Source organism: Aotus nancymaae, unplaced genomic scaffold (genome assembly GCF_030222135.1).
Source record: "Aotus nancymaae isolate 86718 unplaced genomic scaffold, 86718_ANA_hifiasm-v0.15.2.pri h1tg000077l, whole genome shotgun sequence".
In the NCBI taxonomy this organism is placed as follows: domain Eukaryota; kingdom Metazoa; phylum Chordata; class Mammalia; order Primates; family Aotidae; genus Aotus; species Aotus nancymaae.
Window position 1 is genome coordinate 9,045,785 of NW_026988492.1, and position 18,886 is coordinate 9,064,670.

Sequence of the window (18,886 nt, forward strand, 5' to 3'; positions counted from 1 at the left end):
TGGGTTCTGGCCCCAGCTCTTCTGCAGCATGACATGACCCTGGATGAGTCTCTTGTCCCCTTGGTCTCAGTTTCCTCTGTTTATGTGAGTCAACACAGATGGCAGATTGCATGAATGTGATGGTTCTTTACCTTGTTTTGTTTTGAAGCAATAATGTAACTTAATCTCAGAATTATTTACAGCTTTTTTGTAGTATCAGCAACTGCTTCTTATTTACTTGAATTCCTTTATTTAGTGCTACTTAGGAGCAGAGGTACTTACAGTGGCCTTCTGCAGGGAATAATTACTCAGTTGCCTATTCCTTATAAAATTCCTGGAGATCATGTTAAAAAGCCATTTAGCTTTTATTCTGGGAGCTTTTCTACAAGGGGAAGTAGTGAAGAGAGACATACAGAAATATTTAAGGCAGGAAAGGGTAAGTTATTTCTTTTCAAATTTATTGGTCCTAGAGGGATGCATCTTTGCTATATTCCCCAGCTTTAACTCTTTCTTCCTGAGTTGTCCATCTCGGACAGACACAGCTACCAGTATATTCCTTTATGAGACCCTTCCTTCTAGCACTGACAGGGACAATTCCTTTACTTTTTATTTTAACCAAGATAAGATTGGAATCTTCTAAAATAAAATCTTACTTAGAATATAAGCACAAATGCCTGTACATGCACATACACACACATAAATGCTCCAGTTTTTTAAAATAACCCCACAAAACACAGAAACAAATAAATGTTCACATATTTTAAATATATAACAATATTAAATATATATTAACATGATATTAAATATATAAATATCCAGACACCACTAACTGCCTTGCCTATTACAGCTTATTAAATATATACTATAAATTTGAAGCAAATTCATCATCCTTTCAACACTCAAGATTCAACATCAGCCTTTGTTAATATTACTAATAGAATTATCTTGATGTCAACTGTAGCTCCTTTTCTATTTTTTTCTCGACTAGCGACTAGATCTGGTCGTAGTAAATGGCCATGTAGTTTAATGATGGAGCTATCATTATCCAGTTTCTTGACTCATGATAGATTCGTATCTGAATAAAAGCAAACTCTAGGTTATCTTATTTTCAGAACGGTGCTTTCCTGTTTCTAATTTTAATTTGAGACACTTACAGTTCTTACTTCATCTGCAGAGCCGTTAGAATCAACTTACACTGAACCAGGTGAAAAGCAATACTTCTGTCTGGGTCCCTAGCTTGAGTGGGCTGCTGTAGACAGTGAAGTTGCCCTCCTGGCAGTCCAAGGCAGGTATTGGGATTTAAGTGTCTATAATAAGGGCTGGGCACCCACTCTTGTGTAATGAAAGATGGCAGAAGGACAAGACCCAATCAAGCACATTTAGAGATAGATGATAATTAAACATAGTTGAGACCAATTCCCCCACCTCCAAAAAATCCAGTATTTTAAAGCTAAGAAGAAACATATGAGAAAACAGTCATACTAGGAACAAGCAAAATGTATCCAAAATTATTGCTGTAGTCTGTCTTGGTGTATCCATAGTTTACCTTTTAGAACCAACAAAAGGCTGGTGCACAGTAGGACACAGGTGGCTTAAGAGCTGGCGATGGGGTGCTCCCAACTGTGCGCTGTCATGGACAAAGGTCAAACCTCTAATTCTGACTTTCAGTGCTCTCCGTGGTCTGGTCTCTGTATATCTCTCCAATCCTATTTCTGGGTTTTCTCCTTACAGCTTGATTAAATGCTTGCCTTTCTGTTAGCTTATCTCCTTGATTTCATCATTTTGCTTAGACTGTTCTTTCTAGATATAATGTTCATCTGTGGTAACTCTATCTTCACATGATTCAATCCAGTTTATCCTTTGCAGTGCTGATTCAAAGGTCACCTCCTGGATAAGCCCTCCTGTCCCTGCTAGTGGAAATGGGATTGAAATTTTGTATAATGGTTATGTATGTGCTTGTCTTATCCTGTTTACTAAAAAGTTAGCCCCAGAGCACAGGCTCTATAAAGGATTCAGCTGTCAGACCCCTGTGTAGAAGCTTTATCCAGACTATTATACAAGGGCCTCAACAAATGTTGAAACAACATGGATGTCATCTCAATCCACGATTTCTAGGGTAGCAAATCCCAGTGGGATTGTAAGAAATTTAGTCCTGCTTTGTACTAAAAATGAAAAGTAGGAGAGAGGAATATGTTAAGATAATCCCTAGATTTTTGGTTGGCATAATGAGATTAGTGGTGGTGTCATTAATAAGAAAGGGAACAAATAACACATTTTAGATGAAATACTATAAGTTTAAATTTGCACATGTTGAGTTTGGAGTATCTTTCAGTCACGTGGAAATGGGAATTGAAAACATACTTGTTAGAAAAGCAGTGGGGATAGCATTTTTAAAGTTTCATGTGTTAAGGAAAAGGGAACATGTTCTAAAGGGTGAATAATTCTCACCATGACATAGTCACAGCCATTAGAGAAAAATTATCTTGCCTACAAAATAGAACACAAAATGGAGTCATGCATTTTGCCACATGGAAAGAACCCTATTATTACTTCCTATTGATTTTTTTTGCTTTCTATTTTCATTGTTCTGTTTTGTAAAATAAAAATCCTATTTGAGGGAATTTACATTACATAAACTCCCACACCTAATAAGAAATTGACAACTTGGGCAGGGTACTTTTAACACTGAATGGATGGTCAATTTTTAGTTTGTCTTTCCTTTGTTAATCCTTCCACATATGTCTCAAGTCTGCCTTATATTCTGGCCTAAAAACCATAGATGCCAGGACAAGTGGACTGGTTGCAACAGCACCATAAATACAGCCAGGACTTTTGGTCCAAGAAACCAAAATTGGTAAGAAAAAGGAGTTACTAAATCCTTTTTATTTCTATGAAATTAAATGCAAAATCTAACAATCTATAAATATCAAAGGCAATTGCCACTAGCATATTGAGAGTATCAAATAAAATATTAAAGTTATTTTGTGTTGTATATAAAATACAAAAGAAATTTAAGATAACATGCTAATAATGACTGTCAAAAAAGGAAGTTTAAATTTGAAATTTGTTATCATTTAAGTAGATGTGCTGAGTTGGATATTTTCTTTATTTACAAGGAATGCCAGTCATAGCTTAAATAATATTTTTAGGCAAATGTTCAAGGTATATAAAAGAAAGAATTTTAGGAGTCTGTTAAATATTCCATACAGGAGCTAGATGTGGTGGCTTGTGCCTATAACCTCAGCTACTCAGGAGGCTGATGCAGGAGGATCATGTCCAGAATTTTGAGGCCAGCCTGAGCAACAGGGAGACCCTGTCTCTAAAATAAAATGAAACAGAATAAAAAATATTCCATATAATGACTATCCATCTGTTGCTCCAGCAACTCAAAAATACCATTCTGCTGTGGAGAGAGATTTCAAAATGGTTAGGAGATAGGACTCTGCCTCTCACACAGAAACTGGAAGTGAGCTGAGACCATGTGTCTCTCACCACCTGCTTTCACCTACAGTGTGGGCCTGTGACCTATATGTGGGCAATCCAATGGTCCAGTATGGAACTTAGGATCTCAAGGAAGCGACACAAAGCTCAGTCAGTTTACAAATATTTTGAGTGGGATATGGCATTCAAGAAACTAGTGTCACTGCAGGCAATGTTAGGGGCAGGTAGGTGGTTTTTCAGTGGTAGCCTTTTAGCTGGTGATTCTTGAGGAAGGACAATTGAAGCCCCTGCTTTCACGGCTAAGCCTGGCTCTCTCCCATCCTCTCCATTCTCTGAGCCATCCAATATTGTTCACTAAACTGCTCTTCTTTTTAAGTGGGCTTGTATTGTTTTCGTCAAGAATTCTGAGTAGCACATTTCAGTTACAAATGACTTTTATCTATTCCCATTAAATCAGATAGTCAACTGTTTAAAAATACTGGATTCATAAGAAAAATGTTCTTTTAAAATATTTTATAACTAGAGTTTCTCCCAATTTAGTCTGCCTTCTAACATTGTCAATTTTAACTTGTGTGAAAAATGCCTTCCCATTTTTCGAAGAGTGTATCATAGAAGCAGCTGTTGCTATGCACATTTGTCTTAATTCTTCAGAATAGTTGAAGAAGTTAGAAAAGTGATGTGTTTTATATTCAGTCCTTGACTTAAAATAGAAAGATCTCATATCCATTCCACGGTATCTCTCAACCTTCCACCTCCCTCCAACAAGGAAGTTTATAAAGTATGCAGTTTGTATTCAATTTATATTAGGATCATTTTCTTTAAAGCTGAATCTTCAATTTTTAAAAAATTATCCTGTAGCCAGGCACAGTGGCTCACACCTGTAATCCCAGCATTTTGGGAGGCTGAGGCGGGTGGATCACCTAAGGTCAGGAGTTTGGGACCAGCCTGACTAACATGGTGAAACCCTGCCTCTACTAAAAATACAAAATTAGCTGGGCATGATGATGCATGCCTGTAATCACAGCTACTCGGGGGCTGAGGCAGGAGAATCACTTGAACCTGGGAGGTGGAGGTTGCGGTGAGCCGAATTCATGCCATTGAACACCAGCTTGGGCAACAAAAGCCAAACTCCGTCTCAAACAACAACAACAAAAACAATTATCCTGCCAAGCACAATTCTAAAGGATAACATCATATACAAAAAGAAAAATGTCAGTTTTGAGTTAGCTATGTTGATTTAATACAATCAGATTTTTGGATCAATTTTATCAACATCAGAAAGTGACAAATCAAATTATTTTTCATGATCTTCAAGCAGACAGCTTTTACTTAATGTGTTGCCAGTGGCATAACCAAGCCTCTTTTCTTTTTGCCTAAAGTATGTCTCACACCTGGGGACTAGTGTGAATATGAATGCTGAGAGCTGGAAAATCTTCCTCCTCCTAAGACCTGAGACTAAGATCCACGGTCAAGAGAGTGTTGTGGGTAAAGATTCAAGTTCAACTCCCACCTCTTCCAAACATACATTTGTAAAAAATAAAATGTCTTACACAAAAAATAAAAGGACAAAGATATTCTCTAAAACAAGATGAACATTAGAGTGGACCTAACAGAGCAAATAAACACCAGGCAAGAGGGCAGAAACTATAGGCTGATTTGAAGCCTGGCACCAAAAATGGGAAAAAGCCTGAAGAGTAAAGGAACTAAAACACTCATTCACAATGAAGACCCTGACCGAGGTGTGGTGGGAAGAATTGGGCTGAGTGGGAGGTCCCTTGACTGGGAAAAAGATGGAAAAAACTCTGCCACTTCTTCCTTTTATATGGAGCCAGGTGCTTGAGATAGCAGGATGGAGAGACATTGGGTCTACTTCCCACCGCCTCAGCAACTAGATCTGCAGTTTCCTTCAAATTACTTTCTTTCCTTTTGCAGTCTCTTCTATTTGGAGGGTTTTGCCTTTGCCGAGATTGCAGATCTTGGGATCTGCAATTTCCTTCAAGATTCCTTGGACTCTTGAAACCAAGTAATGGCAAAGGCAAAACCCTCCAAATAGAAGAGAATGCAAAAGGAAAGAAAAATCAAAATAAAAAACATCCCACTCAAGATGAGAAAGCAAACTAAAATTCTGAACCCTAGAAGGAAACCAAATATTAAATAAACAAACAAACTCAATAATCAGGACAATTCACCTGTGTTGAAATGCAAAACTTAGAGTTACTGTTAAAAAGTATGTTTAAGATCAAAGAGAAAAAAATAGAATTACATTCCCCAAAAAGAAAAAAATTACAGTCTTCCCAAAAGAAAAAATGAGTAGCCAGATATAAAAAGTCAGATATGAAAGGAGTGGTTAACAAAAAAACTACTCACCAAGTAAGAAATTATAGAAATTTAAAATATAAATGTTGATATATAATAGATATCAGCGTAAAAAATATTGGTATATAAGATATCTAGACTAGGCCCAGTTATGAGAAAATTAGTGAATTATAAAACAATATTGAAGAATTCATTCAGAATACAGCAGAGATTGATAAATGAGTGACAAACATGACAGAGAAATTGCAAGACATATAAGGTAAAATAGGAGGTTCCAACATTTATGTCTCAGAAGTAAAAAGTGAAAAGAATGAGAGGATCAATATTTAAAAGAACTAAAAATTTTCCATAACTGAGTATGCCATAAATTATTATATTGAGAGCATATTCTGAATTCTTAACAGGATAAACAAGACTATATCTTGTGCCTCAGGATCAGAAAGTGTTGAGCATAACATTGTGCCCAATAATTACTGAAACTTACAGCACAAGCATTAGAATCTAAATACTGTGTAGTTTAACCATTCTTATGATGTCTGAACACTGGAAGACAATTATTCATGAATCTCTCAAATTTCTGCATGTCTTATATTAGCTTTTGTTCCAGACTATATTTTCAATAATGTTTGTATAGCAAACAGCCTTGGAAGTTAAAAATACTATCTCCGGCCGGGCGCGGTGGCTCAAGCCTGTAATCCCAGCACTTTGGGAGGCCGAGGCGGGTGGATCACGAGGTCAAGAGATCGAGACCATCCTGGTCAACATGGTGAAACCCCGTCTCTACTAATACAAAAAATTAGCTGGGCATGGTGGCGCGTGCCTGTAATCCCAGCTACTCAGGAGGCTGAGGCAGGAGAATTGCCTGAACCCAGGAGGCGGAGATAGCGGTGAGCCGAGATCGCGCCATTGCGCTCCAGCCTGGGTATCAAGAGCGAAACTCCGTCTCAAAAAAAAAAAAAAAAAAAAAAAAAAAAAAAATACTATCTCCCTCTAGGACAGATGAAAGTTTTATCTGGTGTTCAGGATGGTAAAGATAATGTTTCCTCCAAGGCAAAATTTGGGCAAGCATGCAAAAATCCCCTTTAAAAGATTGGAGTTTCCCAAGTTCACGGTTTCCCAGTTATGAGGCAAGCCAAGTATGCACAAAACATCCACCTATTCCACATTTCCCCTAGGACTCTAGGGTGCAACCAATGAGAACATAAACTCATGCATCTTGGCTCTGAGTAGTAAAGCCCTTTGTCTCTCATCCATGAATCTTGTGTCTTCAGCCAGCTTTCATGAAACTGTGGCAGGCCAAATTGTTAGCTTACAAGTAGGGTAATATCTCAGATCCTTCACAGTTCTTGACACTGAACATTCTACACAATGTGAATATACCTCAATTTCTGTTGATTATTTGTTGTTTGTTTTGGGAAGAATGAGGTTGCAGCAGATTACAAAACAACATTCACACAAAGATAAAAAGATGGACATGGACAACCTATGATTAGCTCCTCATTATAAACTACATATTTACTTCTTTCTTTTTGCCATTTAATTCTTCCTCATTAAAGGTCTGTGCCTGCAGCAAAGCTGTAAACTCAAACAGACAAGGATTATTATCTTCCGAAGTCATCTACAATCATTAGTCCATTTACTCCTGTGAATTAAAGCTTGGGCTTTAAGATCAGAATTTGAATCTTTGCTAAATTATTTATTACCTGTGCAGCCTTGGACAAGTTAATTAACCTCTGCAAACTTCAATTATTTTCAGCTGTGACAATGGGTTATCATAAAATGTTTTCCTCAGACTTGTAAAATCACATGAGATAACATAATAGAGTCCTAACACAAAATCTGGCACATAGTAGGCATTAAACAAATGGGAATTAAATGTGTACACTCACAACAGAAATTTACATAAGTCATATCCTATTCACTTCTTCCAACTCCCTAAATAGTGATATGTTCCTGGGATGAAACAAATAGGATTCTCAAGAATAGTTAAATTATAAATTTAACTTTAATAATTTTTTGACTTAATAGTACCATTGATAGGAATTTATCTTAAGAAAACAGTAAGAGATTAATGTACAACTCTGTTCATTACACAGTTACTTGATAGAGTAAAAACAATTAGTAACCAACAAAATGTCTGGAATTATTTAAATTAATCATTAAATTGTTGGGTAACAGAATGGTATCTGGCCATTAAAATTTCATGTTAGAAGAATGTTTAATTATATGGATATTCACTAGTCAGTGAAAGAAGATAGTCTCTGGGACACATATAAATACCATTCCTATTTTGTTTTAAAAATGCTTTAAAATGTCTGGCTGGACAGTGGCTCAAGCCTGTAATCCTAGCCTTCTGAGAGGCTGAGGCAGGCGGATCGCTTGAACTCAGGAGTTCAAGACCAGCCTGGGCAACACGGCAGAACCCCATCTCTATTAAAAATACAAAAATTAGCCAGGCATGGTGGTGCATGCCTGTGGTCCCAGCTACTTGGGGTGCTGAGGCAGGAGGATCATTTAAATCCAGGAGATTGAGGCTACAGTGATCAGAGATGGTGCCACTGCACTCCAGCCTGGGTGACAAAGTGAGTCCCTGTCTCAAAACAAAACAAAAAAAAGTATATCTAGCAAGAAGACGATATTAAAATGTTACAGATTAAAATGTTATAATTGATTAATTTTACATTGTATATTTCTCTGTAACTTTTAGATTTCATAAAATAAACTTATATTCTATTTAAAACCCCAACAGGAAGTACAAAGATATTTAAAATGATCTTTAAATATAATTTAATCAAGGAAAATGAAAATGAACAAATAGTGTCAAAAGGTCTTTCGAGTTTAATGTTCTTTTTTAAATCCCAAATCTAAGATCTCTTACTTTATAGAAAAGCAGAAAATACAAGAAAACATACCAATACAAAAATTATCTTTTGAAGTTTACATTCTTTGTTCTTAGAAAGTTGTTTAAAAAGTGCTGCTTGTCACACCTATAATCCCAGCACTTTGGGAGGCGAGACGGGTGGATCACAAGGTCAGGAGATAGAGATCATCCTGGGTAACATGATGAAAACCCATCTCAACAAAAAATAAAAAAAATCAGTCGGGTGTGGTGGCACATGCCTATTGTCCCAGCTACTCAGGAGACTGAGGCAGGAGAATCACTTTAACCCGGGGGGCGGAGGTTGCAGTGAGCCGAGATTGCACCACTGCACTCCAGGCTGGGTGACAGAGCAAGACTCCATCTCAAAACAAACAAACAAACAAATGAAACAAAACAAAACAAAAAAGTGCTGCCTGTAATTTTACCAATATTGAGATGCGATTCAACAGGTGACATTACTTTTCGTGTAAGTCCCCATTACTTCGAATTTTGTTCACCTTAAAAACTAATGCATTGTTAAACTATTCAAAAATCTTTCAATAATCTCTGGATTTTGAAGTCAAGATATTATTTGTTTACCTGGCCTTTTCTGTGCCTCCCATGCATTGATGGATGCCAATAAATTCCATTAGTTGTTTTTGTAACATCACATCTTTGCCCTCAATTTGAGTAATAAATTTATGCTGTAAAAGATCTGACACTGTTGGACGCTTTTCATAATCTTTAGTCAAGCACCTGCACTGGCAAAAAAGAACATGCCATTATTAAGTAAGTTAGAGTTTTGAAACTGTTATTCATTCCTAAAAACTAGTCTAACATGCCAGAGCAATGCTCCTCACAAATGCTCAGCCTAAGCTTAAAATATATTAATTACAATTTTTATTTTCTCAAAAATATCAAACTGCAATATGATGAAATAAATGTTTGTGAAAGTGCACACATCTGTGAGTGATTAAGCTGCAGTGATACCAACTTTCAACTAAATAGCACTTCTGTCGACTCCCAGCAAGGATTATTGCGTAAGTGATAATTAAAATGTCTCCTCTACAAAGGCTCCTTTACAAGTCAGTAGCTACAGATAAATGACAACGAAGTTATTATAGTTTTAATGCTTATCGAAAATTAAAACAAACATTGCAGTTTCTCTTCATGAATGCTTTTAAAGGCTTCCCAATTGATCTGTTTCTATGTGATAAAACCGCTAACCCATTTGAGAAGACTATTCAGCTAAGGATGTTTAAGTTTCATGTCAATAGGTATTTTTTGAGATCATACAGTAAATGTACTAATAATGGATGTTATACTTCTTCATAGATTCTACCAGAGCATGTTCATGAGAAAGGATAGGGCTGGTGAGAACACCTGAAACAACAGCACAAGAGGAGTATTTGATCAAACGTAGACTGTTTAATCAGCTGTGACAGCTGACTTCAAATATTTAAAAGGATTCAACTAGTTTTCAGTGGTCGCAAGGGGTAAAAGACCTACGATTGGTTGGTGGAATCAAGGCAGAAAGCTAACAAAGATATGACCTTAACACTTGACCAAACGGACCCTATAGACATCTACAGAATTCTCCACCCTAAAACAACAGAATATGCTTTCTACTCATCTGCACATGGCACATACTCTAATATTGTCAGTGAGGTGTTAAAGTTTCCCACTATTATTATGTGGTTATCTAAGCCCCTTTGAAAGTTTCTAAGAACTTCCTTTATGAATCTGGGTGTCCCTGTGTGGGGTGCATATGTATATTTAGGATAGTTAGCTTTTCTTGTTGAATTGAGCCCATAATGTAATGCCCTTCTTCATCTTTTTTGACCTCTGTTGGTTCAACATCTGTTTTGTCTGAAATTAGAATATCAACCCTACTTTTTTCTATTTTCTGTTGGCTGGAGATAGTTTTCTCCAGCTCTTTACTTTGAGTCTATGAGTGTCATTTCATATGAGATGGGTCTCTTAGTATACCATTAGGTTTTGCTTCTTTATCCAACTTGATCCTTTGTGTCTTTTAATTGGGGCATTTAGCCTGTTTACATTTAATGTTAGTGTTGGCATGTCTGAATTTGATCCTGTCATCATGTTATTAGCTGATTATTATGCAGACTGGTTTGTGTGGCTGCTTTCAGTGTCACTGGTCTATGTACCTAAGTGTGTTTTTGCAGTGGCCAGTAATGGTCTTTCCTTTCCATATTTAGCACTCCCTTCAGGACCTGTTATAAGGCAGGCCTGGTTGTAATGACCTCCCTTAGCATTTGCTTGTCTGACAAGGATCATATTTCTCCTTTGCATATGGAGCTTAGTTTGGCTGCATATCAAATTCTTGGTTGAAATTATTTTGTTTAAGAATGCTGAATATAGGCCCCCAATCTCTTCTAGCTTGTAGAGTTTCTGTGGGCAGGTCATCTGTTAGCCTGATGGGGTTCCCTTGTAGGTGATCTGCCTCTTCTCTTTATCTGCCTTTAACATTTTTCTTTCATTTATACCTTGGAGAATCTGATGACTATGTGACTTGGGAAATACTTGTTGCATAGTATTTTGCAGGTATAGTATTTTGCCAGGGTTTTTTTTTTTTCTCTGTATTTCCTGAATTTGAATGTTGGTCTCTCTAATGAGGTTGGGGGAAATTTTTATGAATAATATCCTGAAATATGTTTTCCAAGTTGCTTGGTTTCTCTTTCTCTCTTTCAGGGACACCAATGAGTTGTAGATTTGGTCTCTTTACATAATATCAATTTTCTCACAGATTTTTTTCAGTCTTCCTTACTGCTTTTTCTTTAGTTTTATCTGACTGAGTTACTTCAGAGAGCCTGTCTTCAAGCTCTGAGGTTCCTCAGCTTGGTTGATTCTGCTGTTAACACTTGTGAGTACATTATGAAATTCTGGTAGTATGTTTTTCAGCTCTTGTCAGATCAGTTTGGTTCTTTCTTATAATGGCCATTTTAACTATCAGCTCCTGTATTGTGTTATTGTAATCCTTAGATTCCTTGGATTGGACTTAGACTTTCTCCTGTATGCCAATGATCTTTGCTCCTATCTATATTCTATTTCTGACATTTCAGCCATTTCATCCTGGTTAAGAACCATTGCTGGGAAGCTAGTGTGGTCATTTGGAAATAAAAAGGTACTCTGGCTTTTTGCATTGCTGTTCTTTGGTTGAGTTGTCATGTTTTGTTTTTTGTTTGTTTTTGCTTTGTTGATTTTATCTTCCTTGATGCACTTGGGGGTTTGATTATGGTAGAAGGTGGGATTGGTAGACTGCCTTCAGTTCTAGTCCACTCCTGGGTCTTGGAGGAGCCCTCTCCAATTACTGTCTCCCTGGCTGTGTTTATTTTGTTGGGTATTCTGGTCCATGAGGCTCCCTCAGGCAGAGGCTGCAGTTGGCAGACAAGCTGTATCTTTGCTGGGTTGGCCTAGTCTGCTGTCCATGTGCTTCCGGGGTAAACATGGTGTTGTGCCTGCCCACAAAGTTCAGGCAGATATGGGACCCCTGGACTAGAAGCTCTAGGAGGTGTGGCCCTTCTGGGTGTGAGAAATGGGGGTGGATGGAGTTGCCCACCCTGCTGTACAGGTGTTTTCAGGGCAACAGGAGGCTGTGCCTCTTGGGAAATTTAGACAAAGATAGGACTTATAGGCTGGAAGCTCACCTGGCTACCAGTGGCAGGAATGGGTGGGGACACCTTCCCTGTCACCTGGGTGCTTTCTGGGAAAACAGGAGACTGTGCCCACTGGCTGAGTTCCCACAGAAGCAAGACAGCTGGGTCAGAAGCTCTAGCAGACACTGCCTGCCTGGCTATCTATGGTGGGTGGGTTGGGTCACCGGTGCTGTCATCCAGATGCTTCCCAGCACAACAGGAATTTTCCCCCCTTTAGCTGAGTCTATATAGAAGTAGGACTGCTAGACTGGAAGCTCTAGCAGGCATTGCCTGTCTGGCCACCAGTGGTGGAGGGGGCTGGGTTTGCATGCTCTGCCATCGGGGTATTTCCTTAGACAACAAGCTGTGCCCTTTGAGTTCATACGAAAGTAGGATCACTGGGCTAGTAGCTGGTGCTGAGCCCTATCCAGCAAGGGAGTGTGAAGCAATCTCTCCTGGGCACTGCATCTGTGGCCTCTACTGAGATTGCGTTGCTGGTGCTGGTTTGTTCTGGGGTCTAAAGCTTGTAGAGGCCCTTGGACTCAAGAGTTGCCCCCATAAAATGTTTGGGTAGCTCTCCACTTCAGTCTAGAAGCATGGTGGGAGGACTTATGGGGGCCAGGAAGATTCTCACATTCCTAGTCTTGCACAGATCCCTGTGGAAAGCAGGAATCCCCCTGGGGGCTCTCACTCACTCACCCTTTTTATTGTGTTGAAGAGGTTCTCCTGGCTCTGAGCTAAGCCCAGAGAGGCTGGTGCCCAGTTTTGCTCCTCACTGCTCTCTTTGTCTCCCTGCTGCACTGACATCCTGATGTGGTTTCTCAGATGACTGGCTGCAGGTTCAGTATTCAGTAGCCTTTTGTTTCCTCTCTGTGACAGTGATGCACATGAGCTGCTTCTAGTCTGCCATTTTGGGCCAACCCCCAGATATTCTTGATAAGAAAACAGTTATAGTAGTATGTATGAATGTAGCTGTTCCTCTACTTTCTTTGCCCTTCCTACATTTTCTGAGTACAGTTTGGCACACCAAAGCTTAACAACACCTCTCTCTCATTTCCAACCAAGGGTCATCCCTTACCTTATTTATTTAAGGTGAAGACAAAATAAGAATTGCAATAAAAGGTTTCTGGGACAGATTTTTAGAAATGGTTGACTCCTAGTTTCTAGTCAATTGTCCGTAGGTACTGTACTTGTGCTAAATATTTGTCAAATTTAAAATGTTCACTGAATTCCAAATATATAAGGATTTTATAGATACAAGTATCTGATTCACTGATTGCAATGAAAATTCTTTGATTGCAATGAGAATTAGTGATGCAAATAAATGAATAGTTAAACAACTCACTAAATAGGTCCTGGTTGAGCAGGTGAGAGATGCTGAGGATGTAATTGCAAAACACAGGTGAACAGAAGAACGTATCTATTGATGATAAAGGGTCCACAGAAGCTTAGCTATTGATAAGTGAATAAACAAGACCCTAAGGCCACTATCTGAACAATGATAAAGTCACCCAATATTTAAAAGACACTATAGATGTTTCTTTTGAAGAAAATAGTGGAAATATCTGGGGCTGTTTAACAGATAAGAATAGGAGGAGGGAATCTTTTTGTTATAGCAGGAGGGAATCTTTTTGGTTTTTTAAAAGACCGTTGTTACTCACTTGCTTATGAAGTCATTGAATTCTGCTGACCATAGCTCAGGCTGCCTTAGTTGTGGGGGTGGATTCCTAGAAAAATAAGAATCAATGTTAAATTCTGTATATTGGTCAGTCAGTGTAAAATGAGAGGCAGAGCCAGATAGACTAATGTAGTACTACAATGACAGGTTTTGCCAATTGTAATCAAGGATTCCATCTTTTTTCAATTCCAATACAGATAAATAATCATCTTTCTTTATATAAAAAGACACAATTTTTGTTTCTCTGAAAGCACTTAACATATGACCTAATTTTTCCAAACTGTTATTTTTTTTCTTTTTCTTTTCTTTTTTTTTTTTTATCCTCTCACCTCATCCTCCCAAGTAGCTAGGACTACGGGTAGGTGTGCACTACCAAGCCCGACTAATCTTTTTTTTACCTCTCTCTCTCTTTTAAAGAATTTTCTTGTTTTTACCTAGCTCTAGGGGGAAACATCAGTACTTAACAGAACAGAAACAACAGATCCTGGGGAAAAGGGTTTTTTTCCTATGAGTTCCACTGAAGTCTCCGAGGAACATCCAGGGAACACAGAAGTGGGCTGTTTGGAATATGGAGGAAAGTGTGCCCGGGAGTGGCACAGCAGAATGCCCTTATGAGTTATTGTTCTGTTGTTACTGGACACACGGCAGGAAACACATTACAAAGTGTTACAAAGGTAAGGAACTGAAAAATATTGTTAGCGATAAAGCTCTGAATACAACTTTAACAATTTTATTAATTCCTTTCAGTTTAAGCTGAACAAATACATTTTTTTGGTACATTTGTTGAATACAAAGGAACATCAGTTGAAAATGAGGCTGATCTAACTCTGTAATCAAGCAACATTGATCAACCATGATAGTCGAATTTGCTGAAGTGCTGCTTTATGTTAATTCTAACAGCTCTTTGTTTTCATTAGTGAAATGGAAATACTTTGTCTTCGGTTCTGCGTTACTCCTTAAATAGCTTATAATGAAATTAATGTACAGTTTGTACAGGCTTATTAAAGCAAAGTGCAGCTACTCATCTACCCCAGATCACGACTAAGCTCATTTCACAATCCTTAGGACAATTTTAAGATTGCTAATTTGCACATTAAAAGAGGTAATTATTTTCTCCAGAAATGTTGTTTTGTTTCTTGTCCTCCTGAAAATTTCCTTTTATGAGATTTATTGGCTTGCTTTGAATAACAAAATTTGGATTATTTCAGAACACTCAGAACTGGGTAGCTCTTTAGATCCCCTTTTTCTATATATTATCATAGTCAGTATTCTTGGAATTCCACTGGTGGTAGACATAATAAAGAAATAACTAAGATGATGTAATTTCTAGAATTACTTTGCACATTGCCTGTTACCTAGGTACAACATCTATCAACAGTGTCATCCTTCCTTCATGTGGTATTATCACCAAGAGTAATAACATCAGACTAAATATGATGGTTTAATCCACAATTAAAACAGCTAAGGCAGTACAGAACTTCACTTTACATATTGAATGACAATAGGAGTTAGAAAATACAGATTTTTTTTCCTGCTTTCTTTATATTTAATGAAATGTCTTGGATTTAGTATAGAGAAGGTTTTCCATTCTTTTCTGTAATGTTGTTTCTCCACTTACAAAATTAGCAGTATGTAAAGGATGATATACAGCCAAAGTATTATAATTTGGAATATATAGATAGGTCAAGAAATTCAAAGGTAAAATTAAAAATGAATTCAAATGCTTTGGTCTTATAATAATTTAGTTAGATGCCAAATATTCCAATGTCCTAGATCCCTGTCACCACAAGGTCTGGGTGTGCGTTCCATTATAATTAAGGCAAAATCCTTAACAAGGTATTTAAAAATAACACCTTTAATAAATGTGTTATTTTTTCACATTAGTTATCTGAAACATCTAGGGACTAACCACCACACATAGAAAATAGTGTTTAAAGAAATTAGTCATAGAATAGTAGAGGAACATCTGTTGATACACACACAAAGAGGTGGGGCTATATAAATAGTCAAGTGCTTTCATGGCACCAAAAGAGGTTATTCTTCTAAATTTATTGCTTTATATTAATATATTCAAAATATTAACATGTTTAAAATCATTTTTTCAAGAAATTTTAAATATAATTTTCTTAATATTATTTTAAAGTTCTGAATGAAGGGAAGTTTTAGCAAGTAGTAAAAAATTACTAGATCGGTAGGTAAAGCTAAGCAAAACGCTTGCACAGGTTATGGACTATGATGCCTCATTGAGTCATTGGGGAATGGATAAAGAGTGGGAGGAACTGCTATTTTCTGAGATCAAATCCTAGCAAAAGAGAGAAAGACACAGTGATTATCAAGAGAAAGCTCTTATACTTAGACCAGGGAAATGCACAAATATAATGTCTCAGAAGAAGCAGAATAATATTCCAGGCTCTTCTGCTCCCAACTTTGTGGGATATATCTGAACATCTCCATGAAGAACATGATGAACATTCAGTAGATGGAGGAAGAAAAACCAGCTGTAGATACTGGACCCAATGTTAGTAATCTGACCTTGGTATTTTGAAGAGTGCTCTCATTGGATGCAGGTCAGCTAGTGGAGGATCTCCATCACCCAGCTCAATGGCTGTAATACCCAGGGACCAAGTGTCACATCTGGCATCATAAGTGGTATCCAATTGCTGTTCACACGCAATCACCTAGTAGAAAACCACACCACCAAAAGGTGAAGTTTGTAACCTTAACAAGTATGTAGTAAAATACTTAGAACAAAGCATTAAGTATTTAAACTGGTGAAGTTTGACAGCTACAAGTAAAAACGAAGGCAGTAACTTAGAATGAGAATAAAAGATCAAATTATTATTGGTAGTAGTATTTTTGTTCTGTGAGATAATATGTTAGAAGGTTTACAAATATAAAAAAAGAAGCCTATAAAAAGAAATATTTTTGAAAATATAGAAAAAAAAAAGAGGAAAGATATGGTGTTCCAAATGGAACGGCATGGGATCAAACGCACAGCTTAAGATTGGGCAGTGGTAGTCACCCAATAAATATCTATTGAGGGAATGGAAAAAGGTAAAGACTATGTTTTCAAAGAATTAAAAGTGGAGGAAATAAAGGTAAATATTCTTGAGGGTTGTCTAGTTAGATGGCCTTGATCTCTACTGGCAACCAGAAGATAAGGCTACCCATGGGAGGAATAAGACAAGTTTGGAGGAATGCAAAAAGCTTTAAGCCACTAATAAAAGAAAACTGAATAAAAATAAACCCTGATGTGGTTTTACCCACAGCTTATCTGAGGCCACCCTAAATTTGTTTTAAAAACTGCAACCATGTTTAAAAATATGTCACTAATCAAAAGATATAATTGAGAAAAAAGGAAAAAAGAGGAATTTGTTTTTGTAATATTGTAAGATTGTACAATATAGAGAAAGTATTGCATTGATTACTTCCCAATTTAGTTCTAAATGTGTAAGTACAAATACAGATTGATTGTGAATGGTAATTATTAACATCAATAATCACAAAAAGAAAATTCAACTTTACATTTTAAGAACCATTTTTTACATTTTTAAAATTTTATGTTTTGTGCAAGCCAACCCACAAGAAAAATAAAAAATAATTTTGGGATGATGGCAGATTAGAATGTTGTCATTTAAATACAGTACTGGGCCGGGCGCGGTGGCTCAAGCCTGTAATCCCAGCACTTTGGGAGGCCGAGGCGGGTGGATCACGAGGTCAAGAGATCGAGACCATCCTGGTCAACATGGTGAAACCCCGTCTCTACTAATAGAAAAAATTAGCTGGGCACGGTGGCGCGTGCCTGTAATCCCAGCTACTCAGGAGGCTGAGGCAGGAGAATTGCCTGAACCCAGGAGGCGGAGATTGCGGTGAGCCGAGATCGCGCCATTGCGCTCCAGCCTGGGTATCAAGAGCGAAACTCCATCTCAAAAAAAAAAAAAAAAATACAGTACTGTAAAATGATATATAAAGTGAAAAATCTAAGGCCCTTTTTGGAATGATATTTCGCCTTCTGACTTCACTTAACATCAGGCTTAACACATTTAAAAAAAATTTGTGTGTGGGCACACTAGAATTTAGTTGGTAACATTTACACACATGTCATCCAGAAAAGGTGACTCCTTCATAAATAAATCTTTATTCATATCTGACACTAATGGCAATGACAAGAAACAGTTTCGTTATAAGCATATCAGTGTGATTAAAAAATAAAAAGAAGGCAATGACAAACAAAACATATAGGACAACAGTCACTCTTGAGAGGAGGTAACGAGTTAGAATAGAGGAAGAGGCAGAGTCCAGTGCATGCTGTTGGTAATATTCTGGTTTTGGCTTGGGTGGCGACTTTATGGGCAAATAAGAAGACCATGAACCAATTCATTTCTAAGTACCTGAAGGATAATAATAAATACATACACAAATACATTATACATGTGCATATATACGTTTATATACAAAGAAAGAATATTTTCTCAACTTAGAGTTAGTAATGATGGGACATCATCATACACAGTGCTTCTTAACCTTTTCTATGAAAGTATTTTTAATATCACATGAGAGTAAGCTGCTAAAATCAGACAGCATAGCCTGAAGTACTGAGGGAAAGAGTAAAGTCCTAAGTTTTACGTTAAAAATTCACGCATAATAACCAAAAGTTATAAACATCCAAATGTTCACCAACTGACAAATGAATAAACATAATGTGGTCTATACATACAATGGAATATTATTCAGCCCTAAAAATGAGCGATGCACTAATACATGCTTCAACATGGATGAACCCTGAAAACATTACACTAGGTAAAAGAAGCCAGACACAAGGGCCACATATTGTACGATTCAATTTATTTAAAATGTCTAAAAAGCTGTTAAAATTCAAAATGCATTCATATGAATTTCTCATTCTGTTGTCTAATATACCTTTGTTTGCTAGAGCATAAAATAATGTCATTTTTT

The 18,886-nt window shown here is 37.2% G+C and overlaps 1 protein-coding gene across 12 annotated transcripts in view; it reads right to left on the reverse strand.

Annotated features, from left to right (window-relative positions):
• The window catches only part of MYO3A (myosin IIIA), a 234,307-nt gene that overhangs the window by 148,281 nt on the left and 67,140 nt on the right, over window positions 1-18,886 (reverse strand). For 11 of the 12 annotated variants that reach the window (XR_002477556.2, XR_002477552.2, XM_012450143.3 and 8 more), the window contains 3 exons: window positions 16,463-16,608; window positions 13,914-13,979; window positions 9,197-9,352 (listed from right to left, as the gene is read on the reverse strand). Coding sequence is in view for 10 of the 12 variants with exons in the window: in XM_012450143.3 (XP_012305566.3) it covers window positions 9,197-9,352; window positions 13,914-13,979; window positions 16,463-16,608 (368 nt within the window). In the remaining 2 variants the exon portion in view is untranslated. The remainder of the gene's footprint in view (window positions 1-9,196; window positions 9,353-13,913; window positions 13,980-16,462; window positions 16,609-18,886) is intronic. The other variant, XM_012450148.3, reaches the window with a different exon arrangement.